This window comes from Triturus cristatus, chromosome 10 (assembly GCF_964204655.1).
Source record: "Triturus cristatus chromosome 10, aTriCri1.1, whole genome shotgun sequence".
Lineage (NCBI taxonomy): Eukaryota > Metazoa > Chordata > Amphibia > Caudata > Salamandridae > Triturus > Triturus cristatus.
The window spans coordinates 69,176,330-69,192,162 of NC_140593.1; the positions used below are offsets into that span (position 1 = coordinate 69,176,330).

Genomic DNA, 15,833 nt, shown 5'->3' on the forward strand with positions numbered 1-15,833 from the left:
GGAGAAACTATTGAGGGCACGCTGTATCCCCATGGGGGATTTTGACACCAAAAGAGTGTCATCAGCAAACATTAGTGCCACCACCTGCTCGTTGTTAAGTTTGGGGGCATCGATGTCCTTAACCCCCCTCAGGTGGGCAACTAATGCGTTGGTGTAAAGGGAGAATAGGGTTGCGGCCAGGACACATCCCTGTCTGACTCCACGATTAACAGGGAACTTTGATGTCAAATTGCCCCTCTTACCACACCTAACTTGGGCAAAATTATCTTTGTGAAGCCGTTTTATAATCCCGAGTAGACAGGCAGGCATCCCCATCTCAGCCAAAACCGCCCAAAGAGTTTGCCGTGGAACTAAGTCAAAAGCTGCTTTGAGATCGACGAAGATTAGGTAGAGGCTGCCACCCTCTACCCTCACGGTTTTCCAATAAAGAAGTTGTAAGCGAAAAAGTTGGTCCACCGTGGATGTCTTCTCTCTAAAGCCAGCCTGGTATGGGGTTAGTATGGTTTTTTCCTCCATCCAGGCTTGCACTCGATCTAGGATGATACTTGCAAAGAGCTTCTGACTAACATCGATTAGACTAATCGGACGGTAGTTATTCGGCAAGAGTGGGGAGCCCTTCTTGAATACCGGTACTATTTCGGCACCTGCCCAGATGTTGGGGATTGGAGCACCACGGAGTACAGCATTATAAAGTGAACAAAGATTGGGGATCCACACCTCAGGTTTGTGTTTGTATAGGTCTCCAGGGATTTTGTCCAGGCCTGGCACCTTTCCTACTGGGAGTCTATTTACCGCCTTTTCTACTTCCTCGAGGGTTATGATGTCAATGGCTTCATCATTCAAATCAGGGAAAGATAAGGACTCAGTGACCGAAGCCAAGGGAGCGTATAAGCTCTGGTAATGGTCAATCCATTGGCTCGGTGCGATATTAGGGTCGTCGGCCACTAGGCCCTCCTTCGTATCTGATCGAATTATTGCCCAAAATTACCTCATATCTTTTTTGGTAAGAGCTCTTTTAATATCATCCCATTTGTCATTTTCCCAATTCTGCTTAGCTGATTTTACAACCTGCTTATATTCAGATCTCCTCATAGCCACCCTTGTCCTATCGCCAGATTTTAATGAGACCAGTAAAGCTAGTTTAGCCCTCCTACATTCGATATTAAACCAGGAAAGGACCTTCAGGGTTTTCTTTTTCCTAGATACCCTTGGGTTTAAAAAATTACCCAATGATGTAACCAACTCTATATGAATTTGTGTCACATGATTTTCCCTGTTATCACTGTCCTGGTCTAAGATGTAACACATTTGTGCGAGGGCTTTACATGTGACCGAGTAGATGGAACAAATTTTTTCTGGTGATTTAAGGATCATTGGCCACTTGATCTAGGGTTCCCACTATTTTGTGTTGGACCATTCTCCGTCACTAGAGTCAGATCAAGTATCAAGGCATTATGGTCGCTATCGTGTCGAGGGTGAATCACAAAATCCGTAATCCTGGACCATGTTTTGGCCTCTACCATAATATAATCAATACGTTAGGTCTGTCCAGGTCGATTAAATGTGTGGTTCCCCTCAAGATCCGACAAAGAACGCCCATTACAGGCTCTAAGTGAATTAGCGAGCGTTATGGAATTAATTTGCAAGGCTAGAGGTGTCCAGGCCTTGATGGGTGGGATTTGAAGGGCCGGTATGGACCACTGTTCATCCTCCTCTCTGGTAATGGGATCAGTGAGCCCCGGTAAGGGCTCAAACTGGCAATTAAAATCGCCAGCAACAATCAAAATACCCTTGTCTGCTACAATTTGTATAAGTTTATCCAAAATTTCTAATGTGGGTGATTCCCTACCTGACTTGGTAGGACGGGAATAAACATTAACCAAAATAAGGGTGGACCCAGAGGGGAATGTAAGTTGTAAACATTGCAAATCAATACTTTGCGTGGCAATTTCAGAAATTACGCATCCCAAATGTGACCCTATGAAAATAGACAGCCCACCAAATGGCCTTCCCCTAGGACCTACAAGGGCTAAACTATTAACTATGAATAAACCCTTTTTTGTGTATTCTTCCTTTGCCCAAGTCTCCTGAAGCAGACATATGTCATGCTGATTAATGAAAAAATCCCAGTCCGGACAGGGTAATTTATTTGCAATGCCCGCGACATTCCAGGATAATATTTTTAATTGGTTATTTGGGCGAATATCCTTTCTTACTGGTCGCAAGGCAGAAGGCGCGGAAGAAGAACAACAACAAGTTGCCTTAATGGGTATGGGTCTGGAAGGGAAGGGATCAATGGGGGTAGGAATGTTTTGGGAAACGGTGTGTACAGGGGAGGGGATGGGATTTATGATGGGGGTGGACAATATGTTGGCGTCAATTAGCGGCGGGCACATCAAAACCCTTTTATCCAATATTAAGTTGGTCGAATCTTCCAGTCAATCAACGTCCTCTAACGGAGCAAATCGATTCAGATGGAAGCATCAAGCCTACTGGCCTCCTGTAAGTCAATGTAAACATTGTCATCATAATGAGGGGATGAACCAACCCCAACCCCACCATGATCATCTCTGGGAGGTGGCAACCTTTGGTCAGAGTTGGTGCCAAAAAGAAAATGCAGCCTTTGGCAATGCCTCCGTTGTAGTGGAAGCAATGAAACATACTTGGGTTGTACGTTGACTAGGTACACTGTAGTGGAGTTGAAGCTCGACCTTTATTGGGATCAAGCCGAAGAAAGTCCTGGGTCAGACATCAGAGCAGACGCTGGATTCTCCTCTGGCACAGGCAGCATCAATACTGCATCGATAAAAGGGGGAACGATAGGTCATGGAGCCAAGGTGAAAGTCTGCAACGGAGTCAGAGCAGAGTCCATAAAAGGTCCAGGGGGATCAGACGACGCTGAGGACGGATTTGCTCGTGGTAATGCAATTCAGAGGTCCGTGGGGCATGAAGGCATACCAAAGTGACCGTGAGAGTGGCAAAAAAATGCACCATGGCCTCCTTAAAGGCCTTGATCTGCCGTGGAATTGCCAATTGCCCGGGAAATTCAGGAAACTTCTGGATCAACTGCGGGTCCGTTCTACAACTGGAGATTGGGAGGGAAGCCGACCACCTGCCACAGTGAGGCCCTCATACCTTCTCTTTTGAGAGTGGCGGGATGGAGTCAAGTCCTTCTTGGGTTTTTGCTTGGACTGCGTATACTAAAAGGCTTTACCGCAAAGATGACTTCTCACTGGAGTAATCTCAGGACCGGAGCTTGTCTATGCCCTCGACTTGGAGCAGGACTTAGGTGGCCTGTGACGACTTCTTGTGTTCAGTGATGTAAACCTTCACTTTTTGGTCCTGGGTGCATGAGGGTGTACACCTCATATGACTTGTAGTTGATTCCCAAGCCCGAACACCCCAAAAACATCTTGCGCGGGTCTATGGTCAACATCTGTTTTTAGCAGCTGTTGCATGGTTTGAAGCTTTTAATTTTGGGAGGGCACACTGTTCTCCTGCACACTGGATTTTATTTTTGAGAATCGCTGGAAGGTCAACGAAAGTGGCATTGAAGCTCAGGATGTGTGTGCAAACGCACAGAAAGAAATAAGCTAAGGTCACTGGTGTGTCCCCGAGCCCAGGGACTGAAAGGAAGACACAAGGAGGCTTGCTGGGAAGCATGAGGATTTCCTTATCATAACGACAGTCACCATGTAGAGGTGGCATTTATGGGTGGCTCTGCCACTTCTGGGGTGGTACGGAGCCAATGCAGAACCAGAAGGTGCCACTTAACTATGCGCGGGAACACTACTAAGAAAACTTCAGGATCCAGTCTAGCTCCTGGGTAATATTCTAAGAGCGAGGAAGCGGAGGTTAGAAGAACCCATCAAAAAGATCAAGGCAAACTGGAAATAAATGGTCCATTGATTTATAAATGGGTACTAATCCTCTTTAGTAAATATGGGTCGTACCAGTACGGTGTATGGGCAGTAAACTGTGTTTATAGCTGTAATGTCGCATTTTTTACATATAGTGTCAAACAAACAGTAAAACACGGTCATGGTCTAAAGTGATGCTACTAACATCACACCTATTTTGGCTAGTAGGAAATCAACAAAAAAATCGAATGGAGCCACGGCGTTATGACTGCGGCGACAGCAGGTGTTCGGCGGTGATGGGGCCTGACAGACAATTTGGGTTATCAGCCCCACCCATCTTTGCACCCCTTTATGTTGTTTGCAGGCTTGGGAGGGTGGGGTGCACCTACTGCGGGGCAGTAGTTGCGATACCCGAGATGAGGGTCAGGACTTTGAGCTACTCCCTGCCTCACCTGTAAGTAGAGAGCTTCACCTTCAGCACAGAGGGTCTGATGCTGTAAGGCCTGTATATGAAGCGAGGCTCTTCCGTGGGGTGACTCTGCTCCCTCTAAGATTGCGATGGCAGAGATGAGCGCCCGGTCTGGATATGCCCCATCCAGGGACTCCCTGCCAGCTCTCCTTTCCCTGCCTTTGATGCTTCTCTCTCAGCACAGAGGGTCTGATGCTGTAAGGCCTGTATATTTATTTATTTATTTATTTTAAACAATTTATTGAGCGCGCAAATACCCGGAGGTGTCTCGGCGCTAGCTAGCTAGAAGCGAGGCTCTTCCGTGGGGTGACTGCGCTCCCTCTTAGATTGCGATGGCAGTGATGTGCGCCCGGTCTGGATATGCCCCATCCAGGGACTCCCTGCCAGCTCTCCTTTGCCTGCCTTTGATGCTTCTCTCTCAGCACAGAGGGTCTGATGCTGTAAGGCCTGTGTATGAAGCGAGGCTCTTCCGTGGGGTGACTCTGCTCCCTCTAAGATTGCGATGGCAGTGATGAGCGCCTGGTCTGGATATGCCCCATCCAGGGACTCCCTGCCAGCTCTCCTTTGCCTGCCTTTGATGCTTCTCTCTCAGCACAGAGGGTCTGATGCTGTAAGGCCTGTATATGAGGTGAGGCGAGGCTCTTCCGTGGGGTGACTCTGCTCCCTCTTAGATTGCGATGGCAGTGATGAGCGCCTGGTCTGGATATGCCCCATCCAGGGACTCCCTGCCAGCTCTCCTTTGCCTGCCTTTGATGCTTCTCTCTCAGCACAGAGGGTCTGATGCTGTAAGGCCTGTGTATGAAGCGAGGCTCTTCCGTGGGGTGACTCTGCTCCCTCTAAGATTGCGATGGCAGTGATGAGCGCCTGGTCTGGATATGCCCCATCCAGGGACTCCCTGCCAGCTCTCCTTTGCCTGCCTTTGATGCTTCTCTCTCAGCACAGAGGGGCTGATGCTGTAAGGCCTGTATATGAAGCGAGGCTCTTCCGTGGGGTGACTGTGCTCCCCCTAAGATTGCTATGGCATTGATGAGCGCCCGGTCTGGATATGCCCCATCAAGCCACTCCCTGCCAGCTCTCCTTTCCCTGTCTTTGATGCTTCTCTCTCAGCACAGAGGGTCTGATGCTGTAAGGCCTGTATATGAAGCGAGGCTCGTCCGTGGGGTGACTGTGCTCCCTCTAAGATTGCGATGGCAGTGATGAGCGCCTGGTCTGGATATGCCCCATCCAGGGACTCCCTGCCAGCTCTCCTTTGCCTGCCTTTGATGCTGCTCTCTCAGCACAGAGGGTCTGATGCTGTAAGGCCTGTATATGAGGTGAGGCTCTTCCGTGGGGTGACTGCGCTCCCTCTTAGATTGCGATGGCAGTGATGTGCGCCCGGTCTGGATATGCCCCATCCAGGGACTCCCTGCCAGCTCTCCTTTGCCTGCCTTTGATGCTTCTCTCTCAGCACAGAGGGTCTGATGCTGTAAGGCCTGTGTATGAAGCGAGGCTCTTCCGTGGGGTGACTCTGCTCCCTCTAAGATTGCGATGGCAGTGATGAGCGCCTGGTCTGGATATGCCCCATCCAGGGACTCCCTGCCAGCTCTCCTTTGCCTGCCTTTGATGCTTCTCTCTCAGCACAGAGGGGCTGATGCTGTAAGGCCTGTATATGAAGCGAGGCTCTTCCGTGGGGTGACTGTGCTCCCCCTAAGATTGCTATGGCATTGATGAGCGCCCGGTCTGGATATGCCCCATCAAGCCACTCCCTGCCAGCTCTCCTTTCCCTGTCTTTGATGCTTCTCTCTCAGCACAGAGGGTCTGATGCTGTAAGGCCTGTATATGAGGTGAGGCTCTTCCGTGGGGTGACTGTGCTCCCTCTAAGATTGCGATGGCAGTGATGAGCGCCCGGTCTGGATATGCCCCATCCAGGGACTCCCTGCCAGCTGTCCTTTGCCTGCCTTTGATGCTTCTCTCTCAGCACAGAGGGTCTGATGCTGTAAGGCCTGTATATGAGGTGAGGCGAGGCTCTTCCGTGGGGTGACTCTGCTCCCTCTTAGATTGCTATGGCAGTGATGAGCGCCCGGTCTGGATATGCCCCATCCAGGGACTCCCTGCCAGCTCTCCTTTGCCTGCCTTTGATGCTGCTCTCTCAGCAGTCACCCTAGATTACATATCCGAAGCAGAGCATCTTTGTTAGCCAAGCTGTGCAGCTGAGAGCCTGCTTTTATCTGGGAGTAGCTGAGCTAAGAATAAACGCCGCATCATTAATGGTTCAGTGGTTCCCACCCTCCTCCTCCCGGCCCCACATTGTTCATGCCTTTGACAGCTCTACAGGCATCAGAAATTCAACTGGCAAGGGCTATGTCAATCAATCAGGGCTTGTATAGCGCCGCTACTCACCCGCGAGGGTCTCAAGGCGCTGCAAGTGTGGCACAGAGCATAAGGACTCAACCAACTAGAGCTCAAGCCAGTAGCTAGAGTTGGGGAAAATAAACACAATGCAGCGGCAGCGCCTTGACGTCGATGCATGCAGCACTAGCTCCCTATGGTGTACCTTACTCATGCACTCCCCATACCACCGCCCCTTGTTTGTACCAGTCAGCTCCACCAGCCCCATCCCTTCCAGTCTCCACAGGCTGCACGGAACCTGGTTCCTTTGTCGCTAGGTTTGTGTTGGAGTCCTTTAGGTAGGTGCGCGCGCACGCGCAAACACGCACACACACACACACACACACACACACACGCACGCACGCACGCACACACGCACGCACGCACACACGCACACGCACTAGTGAACTCACCGAGTCCCTCTTGCCCGAGGCTTTGCCGTGTGATCGTGAGCGTGCGATGCTGCTGAAGAAGGAGTCCTTCCGCGAGGCGGAGAGTGGAGGGGAGCCCGTCTGCTCCTGCCCCTCGGACAGGCCCCCGGCGCTCCCGGACGAGCTGAGGGGCTTTGCATACTGGCCTGCAATGAGAACAGAGAGGCGCCATGAAAAATGAGAAAAGAACCATCTGGGCAACAGTGCTCGGCAAACTAACAGCTGCGGAGGAAGATTTCTTAATGGAAAGTATCTTAGGGCCTCATGTACACAGGGTCTTCGATTAAAAAAAGCTCGAATTTAGTAAATCAGCGGGTTTGTGGATGCTAAAACTCTTTGTGAAATGTACTAAGCCCATGTACTGAATCAGAAAACATTTTTTGAGTGCATCCCTTTTATTCCTTTCAGGAAAACTGTCTGCATTATAAAAATAAAAAGATAGCTTTATTTTTTTTTTGAAAACTTTATTTATTTGCCAACAGACACATATGATGCCGGCCCCTGTAGTCCAGAGGTATCGGCCCAAGCAATGAACAATCCTGCCATTGACATTTTAATCAGAATAGGATAATTGAAATGCATTTCAGATGAAAGCAAAAAACCCCAAACCCCCATCTCCCGCCCAGCCCCTAACTCACCCTAAAACACCATCACCTGTGGTGTCCATCTCCCGCCCAGCCCCTAACTCACCCTAAAACACCATCACCTGGGGTGTCCATCTCCCGGCCAGCCCCTAACTCACCCTAAAACACCATCACCTGTGGTGTCCATCTCCCGCCCAGCCCCTAACTCACCCTAAAACACCATCACCTGGGGTGTCCATCTCCCGGCCAGACCCTAACTCACCCTAAAACACCATCACCTGTGGTGTCCATCTCCCGCCCAGCCCCTAACTAACCCTAAACCAACATCACCTGTGGTGTCCATCTCCCGCCCAGCCCCTAACTAACCCCTACTCTAACTCCAGTGACCCAGGACCAGCAGAAACTGTTCTCTTTTCTTAACAGAGGTGTGGCCGGATTCTGGAAGTCGAGCAGTATGTGGGAACCCCCTGCGAGGTCTGAGGGGTGGCACCGGCTGTGATGAGTGTGGCGATGAGGAGGTGGAAGTGGGAGGTTGCTGGTTGGTGGTGCTGCTGGTTAAGCAAGGCCAGAGGTGTGGGGATGCAAGCACACCCTGCTGCTGCAATTGTAAACCATGTGTCTGTGTTTCTATGGCACCCAAGATTGCCATGAATAATGTTACAAGTGAGCTGGGTAATCGCATGGGCCATGCGCCTCCTGGCCCTTCTGTTGACCCTCTCGTACCCGGGTGCTGCTTCAAACATGTCCCTCTGTGCGTGTGCTGCCTTACTGCAGAATTGGCCTCAAATGTTGGTATAGCCAGAGGTGGAGCCAAGCATAAACTCATGGAAGTTATGCATTCGCCACAAGCGAACAGTGACCGCTGCATCAGTGCTTGTAGCACCACCAGTGACGTCAGTGGTGCTGCCAGTGTCAATGGTGGCACTGGCCACTGATGAGGACTTTGAGACTGCTTCTCACCCTTGTACCACTAGCTGAGGGCAGCTCACTGGTGCGAGATGAAAGGACTTTACAGGGAAATGGAAACATTACCTGGCTGTGGACACCTGCCGCAGAGATGGCCAGCTACACCCTTCTAAGCAGTGTTCACACAACAAAAGGCCCACTGCACAGACACCCGTTCCGCCGACGTAGATCTGCTTTATAACCAGTTCTTTCCTGTTGCACTTGGACTACTGATGTGCCAGCAGTCCTACACTGGAGACATATGTATCTGTGTGTCATAAGACATACGTGTTGCTGCCACACTGGAGGGCAACATTTGCAAATAAGTACCTAGGCGAACCTTGACTGCGGGTTTAAGAAAGAATGATATAATGTTTACAGTTGTGATGTCAGCTTTATTACTAGGACTCCATTCTCCTGCCTTTAGCTCCTCCTTCAAAGCCCTCAGTGCTGGCTCGGCGGATGACTTGTTGAACGTCTTCCCAGGGTTAAACTAACCGGTGCTGGTTCACGCGCCTGAATCTTTACATCGTTAAGATTGTTTTAAACCCCAGCCATCTGAGAAGGATACCCCACTCACTCTCTGTGTGGTGTTGTGAAAACGTAAAGTAACTGTCACAGGTTTTCAGCGGGAGATGATGGCCCATACACCCAGCCCCTCCTTCACCGGCTCATCAGCAGGGACCTGCAGTTCGCGTGCATTAACAGGGACCGGTCTCATCCAGTCAGAGGCGAAGGACTGGTGCTCGAGACACTGGATGGTGGACTCCAGGACTGTTCTAGACTGCGAAATCTAAAATGGCTGCCATTAGCATGCAGGTGATGGTGCGTAGGCGTGCCATATGCTGCAGATTGGTGACGTCGGCGGCTTCCAGCAGAGGATGGCGCCAATCCAGTGCTCGCACACAGTAGACGTGATGCTTTTCCTGTTTGTAGAGGTCACTTCCTCCTCATCTGCCAATGCTTGCTTGCCTGTGCTGATTTACCAGCCGGTATTTCCTCCGGTGGATTTACTGGCTGGTAAAACTCCGGGTGCACACGCGCGCGCTCTCATTTTAGGAGCCAATGGTATTCGTGGAAATAACCCGGATACTCCTGACACTTAATTTGGGTCACAGAGGTCGAACAATCCTGGTCTTACTGCCCACTCTTCAAACCTAAGGGACAAAACACACTTGTCAATTTAAAAGAAACTTGAAATGAGCCTCTTCAGGGGCCTCCTCTGGCAGACACCAGGCCCCCTCTCTACAGAAGGGGGAATGACTCTTTCCTAGACTAGACAGGACCATCATTCTCTCCCAAGACCTGCCAGTAAGGATCCGCCGGGGACCCTCCCTTCCCCTTTCTGATGAGCCGCAATTATTAACACAGCAGAATCAGACCTGAAACTGGAAGCTATCACTACGAAAAACGCAGCGCGGCAAAGGGGCTTTAAGTCACCAGACAGCGCTTTTCAACTCTTAAATACATTTATAGGAAACACGTCACCCTTGCACTCTACAGACGTCACACACCACTACATTAGCCCTCGGTTTTTCACTTCAGATCAAAGGCATCAGACTCCTGAAACCCAAAGGTTGGGGATCTATGGTAGTGCACCATCTTTGAGACGTCCAGGCATTGGCCGGTAAAGCAGGGGCACCTTTGTGGATGGCTGGTGATGGAAATCCTCCGACTTCTGGACGAACCGCGGGCTCCAGAGGAAAGCCCCCTGCTGGAAACGTCTTCACCGCAGGGATACTAAACTGGCGGAGATTCCAGCTGGGAATGCTTCGGTGCGTTCAGTGTCCCCACACAAGTCAGCGGATTTCCTGCCAGGATTGGCACCCACCTGCATACCAGGTCCTGGGACACCCATGAGCTCTTCAGGGGGGCCGTGAAGCAAAGAAGAGAAGCGTGGTCCTTCATGGGCGAGAAGTGGCCTCAGCCCCGATGCTGGGGTCCAGTCCTGGCCTGTGACTGCCATGAGTGCGCCCGGCGCAGACTGGAATGTGGAGGACACTGCGCATTGGGTGGAGGTGAAACTCCTCAGGTCAAAGGACACCCGAATCTGCCCCCTTCCGGGTACTACGTGTACCAGGTCGGGTCTGGAGGCTCAGTCGACTAATGCGCCGACTGCAGGGGCCTATGTACGACCTCATAGTCACAGATTCAAATACCGGCGGGTCCACTCAGCCTTTCATTCTTCTGAGGTGGATACAATGAGTGCCATTCAGTTGAGTAACAATAACTTCCCAGCGTACCTTGGGGGACAATACATCTCCCTCCTCCTGAACGCTGCTCTTCCTCCCCACCGATTTAGCTTCCTTCCCTTCCAGAGTAACGCATTTTTTGTTCTCCTGCCTTTGGCCTCACTAACCTGAAAAAGGCTACTTTTGTACTTTATCGATTTACCCCGGAGAATCGTGTCAGTCCAGGTTAAGTGTTCTCTTTTTCGCCACAGATGGTGTATTCCCACTGGTGGATATTTGCTTCACCTGCAAGGATAGATTGTGCCTGCTCTGTAATTTATGTTGTTTTATGTTTATGTTAATTTACAGAATTTGACAGTTTCGAACTGCCTACGTTCCCGCTACATAAACCTCGAAAAATATACAAACGAGTAAATAAACGAGCAGCAGAGGACACGCGATATTAATAAGGACAAGCGGCTGTGAACAGAATGCCACAGAGACATCTAAAGTAAAGCAACATCACCACCTAGCGGGAGAACAAGAGTAAGCATCCTCCCAGCTGATTGTCTAAATCTCGGCAACTCAAATTTCTCTTTTTAGAACGACCACCTGCAAAAAGGGCGTGTCTTTATGTGTGTAAGTGTATATATACACACACATTATATATACACACTATATATATATATATTATATATACACACTATATATATATATATTACTTACTGGCGGGGACGCCAGTAGGTAGTTATAGTTAGGACCTATTATCCATAGGAGATTTACCAATATCTTTGGCGCCGTTTGACAAATCTTCGCGGAATTTTCAAAACTGGTGGGGCGCTCCGGTCAGCTCCTGTTCTGAAAGTTTCGGGGTGATTCGTCAAGCAGGGGCTGAGAAAAAAGGGGGTCCCAAAACACGTTTTACCCATGTTAATTTCCATGGGAACTTTAGACACTGCTACAGCCCGAACTGCAGAACGGAATTACACTAAATTTGACAAAAAGGTGGCTCTTTGTTCAGAAAGTGCCCCTTTTTTAAATGGTGTAAATCCGTTCAGTAGTTTCTAAATTCAAAAATAAAAAAATATTGATATCTGGGCGGAGCCTAACCACACATCTCTGATTGGCTGTCCGCACTTCATCCTGGAATTGTTGGCAACCATCTTGGGACCAATGAACAAGTTACTTCGGTAACGATGTATCTGTAAGAAACATTAGTTAGTTAGATTCCTCACCTTAGAATATCCCCAGGCGTCAGGCTGGATCCGGAAAGATTTTTGTAGCAATACCCCTTGCGCGTCACTAGGCGTCGTCTGCTGCTCCGCGCCGGCGTCGTGCGCTGGAATGACGTCGGAGTACTTAGATGCCGCCCTCGCGCGCTGACGTTAGTTCTTATACATAGCTTTCCGCGCCCGGGACGCTGAGCCATGCCAGAGACCGACACTGGTGCCAAAAAATCTAGGGCCCTGAAAGGGAGAACTTTAACCCTAGATGTCGGTTCGCAGAACGGGGAGGCTGGGTGGGTCGGTGAGGAATCTAACTAACTAATGTTTCTTACAGATTCATCGTTACCGAAGGTAAGTAACTTGTTCCTCTGAAAGAAACACGTTAGTTAGATTCCTCACCTTAGAATAGATACCCCAGCAATACCAACCCCGGAGGTGGGCCTGCGAACCAAGATCACACCAGAAAGTCCTGGAGAACAGAACGGCCAAAGTGGTCATCTCTCCGGACTTGGCTGTCCAGGCCATAGTGCTTGGCGAACGTGTGCAGTGAAGCCCACGTCGCCGCCTGACAGATGTCCTGCAAGGGGACTCCCCGATCCAGGGCAGTTGTCGCCGCTGTGGCCCGGGTGGAATGGGCTCGCAGCCCAACAGGAGGGACCTTTTTCGCCAAAGAATAGCAGAGTTTAATACAAAACACGACCCATCGCGAGATGGTCCGCTTGTGCACAGCTTTACCCTTCTTCGCACCTACATATCCAACAAAAAGTTGGTCGTCCACCCGGAACTGGTTTGTGCGGGCCAAATAAAATGACAGCGCACGTTTTGGGTCCAGACGGTGGAGCCTCTCTTCATCTTTTGAAGGATTGCAGCAAGATAACCCTTCAAGATGCCCAGAGCAGAGCCCTGCTGGGCCAAAGAAAGAAGAAAGAGGAGAACCTCAGAAAGAGGGGCAGAAAGGGGATCCACAGCCTTTGCTGTGCACCATTCCAAGCAAACGGAGACAAACTCTACCTGAAGTGGGAACCTGTGTTTTCTGAATCTGTTTTTTGAATTTGTTTTTTTCTGTAATTTGTTTTACTTAAAAGTCTTTAATGTACTATATCTATTTACATCATTTATCTAAAGTAATGCAATAAATATTTGTATAACATTTCAATCAAAGCTGTGTGTGTACTTATATATGTATTCAATTGTATGTTCTTTGTTCTCCTTCCTTTGTGTGTCTCTAGCTTGCATCTAAAGATACTTATTGATACTGTGTACTTTTTTGATAAATAAGGTAGAGTTTGTCTCCGTTTGCTTTGAATTAGTCTCCCCATTGTCTCTACCTCTATTTGTGTTGTTTGGGGCCCCCCTTCTGTTGATTTGCTGTGCACCATGCCACAAATTTGTTCCACCGGCAGGCATATACCGTCTTTGTGGAGGGACGCCTGGCTGCCAGAATGACATCACAGACTTCAGGAGGCAAGTCAAACGGCATCAACTGCCGCCGCTCAATCTCCACGCATGGAGGTGGAGGCTGGACAGGTTCGGGTGGAGGACCGTCCCCTGCGACAGAAGGTCCTCCTGAAGAGGCAGTCGTATCGGGGGATCGATGGACATACTGAGTAGCTCGGGATACCAGTACCTCCATGCCCAATCCGGAGCCACCAAGATGACTTAGGCCCGGTCGCGCCTGATCTTCTTCAGCACTCTGGGCAGAAGTGGTATAGGCGGAAAGGCGTACAACAGACCGCAACTCCACTCGTGACGAAAAGCGTCTCCGAGCGAGTGCCGCCTTGGAAATTCCAACGCGCAGAACTGCTGACATTGCGCGTTCTCTTCGGTGGCGAATAGATCTAACCAAGGCTCTCCCCACTGCAGAAAGAGACCTTGCGCCACGTCCGAGTTCAGATGCCATTCGTGATCCATCATGCACCGGCGGCTGAGTTTGTCTGCTCTGGCGTTCAGAGAGCCCGCCAGATGTTGAACCACCAGGGTGATGCCCTGATGTTCCAGCCATGTCCAGAGGCGCAGAGCCTCCTGACAAAGGGTCCACGACCCCACCCCGCCCTGTTTGTTGCAATACCACATGGCGGAGGTGTTGTCCGTGAACACCTGCATGACACTTCCCCGGACAGAGGGAAGGAAGGCTTTCAGTGCAAGTCGGATCACCCTCAGCTCCAATAGGTTGATTTGGAGCCGAGTCTCCGCCGGAGACCAGAGTCCTCTGATCTCCGCCACTCCCATATGGCGCCCCCATCCCAGGAGGGACGCATCCGTCACTAGGACATGCTCCGGTTGGGGTAGGGAGAGGGATCTGTCGCTGACCCAATCGCGATTCGTGAGCCACCACTGCAGCTGGTTCGCAGTGCCCTCCGAGATCAGGACATGGTCGGACAGGTTGCCTCGATGCTGGGCCCACTGAAACTTCAGGTCCCACTGCAGAGCCCGCATCCGCCACCTGGCGTGAGGTACCAACAGGATGCAGGAGGTCATCAGCCCCAGAAGCCGCAGCACCAACCTGACCGAAACCCAGGACAGAGGCCGGAAGATGGAAATCAGGGACTGAATGTCCCGGACCCGCTGTTCCGGCGGATAGACCCGGAACTGCGACGAATCGAGAACCGCTCCAATGAAAAGGAGATTCTGGGAGGGACTCAGGTGCGACTTCGGCACATTGATGGAGAATCCCAGCGAGTGCAGGAGGTCGGCCGTAGTCTGGAGGTGGGAGACGACTAGCTGGGGGAAGCCCGCCTTCAACAGCCAGTCGTCGAGATAGGGGAAGACCGGAACCCCTGATCTGCGCAGATGAGCTGCGACCACTGCCATCACTTTCGTGAACACCCGAGGGGCACTGGTGAGGCCGAAGGGGAGCACGGTGAACTGAAAGTGCTCCTGACCCACCGTGAACCGCAGGTAACGCCGGTGGGCCGGCAGGACGGGGATGTGGAAATAGGCGTCCTGCAAGTCCAACGCTACCATCCAGTCTCCAGGGTCTAGGGCAGCCAGAACCTGAGCTAAAGTGAGCATCTTGAACCGGTCCTTCCGGAGGAAGGCGTTGATGCTCCTGAGGTCCAAGATCGGGCGTAGCCCCCCTTTGCCCTTCTTGGGAACCAGAAAGTAGTGGGAATAACAACCACGACCTACTTCTGGACCAGGAACGCGCTCGACGGCCTCTTTGGCCAAGAGGGCTGAAACTTCCTCTCGCAGAAGATGCAAATGATCCCCCGACATACGGTGGTATGGCTGGAGGGGTCGTCTCGAAGGGGAGGGAGTAGCCCCTCCGGACGATTTGCAGCACCCACCTGTTCGACGTGAACGAGCGCCAGTGGAGCAGGTGATGGCGAACTCTGCCACCCACTGGCGTTGAATGGGCCTGAAAGCTCGGACTAGGAGGGCTTTGAGGCGGATGCTGCCGGGGTGGATGTGGACTGACCGGCACGTTGACCTCCAGTACCACCTCGGCGGAATCCACGTCCGCGACCGCGTGCAGGTTGGTTCTGCGGCCGGTGGCTGGGCGGACGTGAGGAGGCGCCCCTTCCTTGGCCACGAAAGGGACGAAAGGCGGAAGTCTGCGACCGCGGGGCCGAAAGACCCAAGGACTTGGCCGTGGCCTGGGAGTCCTTGAACCGAGCCAGCGCACTGTCCGCCTTCTCACCAAAAAGGCGAGTGCCATCAAAGGGCATGTCCATGAGGGAACTCTGGACATCCCCCGAAAAAGACGTGGACCTCAGCCAGGCGTGACGCCGAAGCGCCACCGTGGTGGAAATCGCCCAACCCAGCGAGTCCGTGGTGTCA

General features: G+C 51.3%; 1 protein-coding gene across 5 annotated transcripts in view; it reads right to left on the reverse strand.

Moving 5' to 3' along the window:
- TBC1D5 (TBC1 domain family member 5) overlaps positions 1-15,833 on the reverse strand; it is a 2,224,639-nt gene that overhangs the window by 214,308 nt on the left and 1,994,498 nt on the right. For all 5 annotated transcript variants that reach the window (XM_085630445.1, XM_085630447.1, XM_085630444.1 and 2 more), the window contains one exon: positions 7,110-7,273. In XM_085630445.1, coding sequence (XP_085486571.1) covers positions 7,110-7,273 — 164 coding nt within the window. The remainder of the gene's footprint in view (positions 1-7,109; positions 7,274-15,833) is intronic.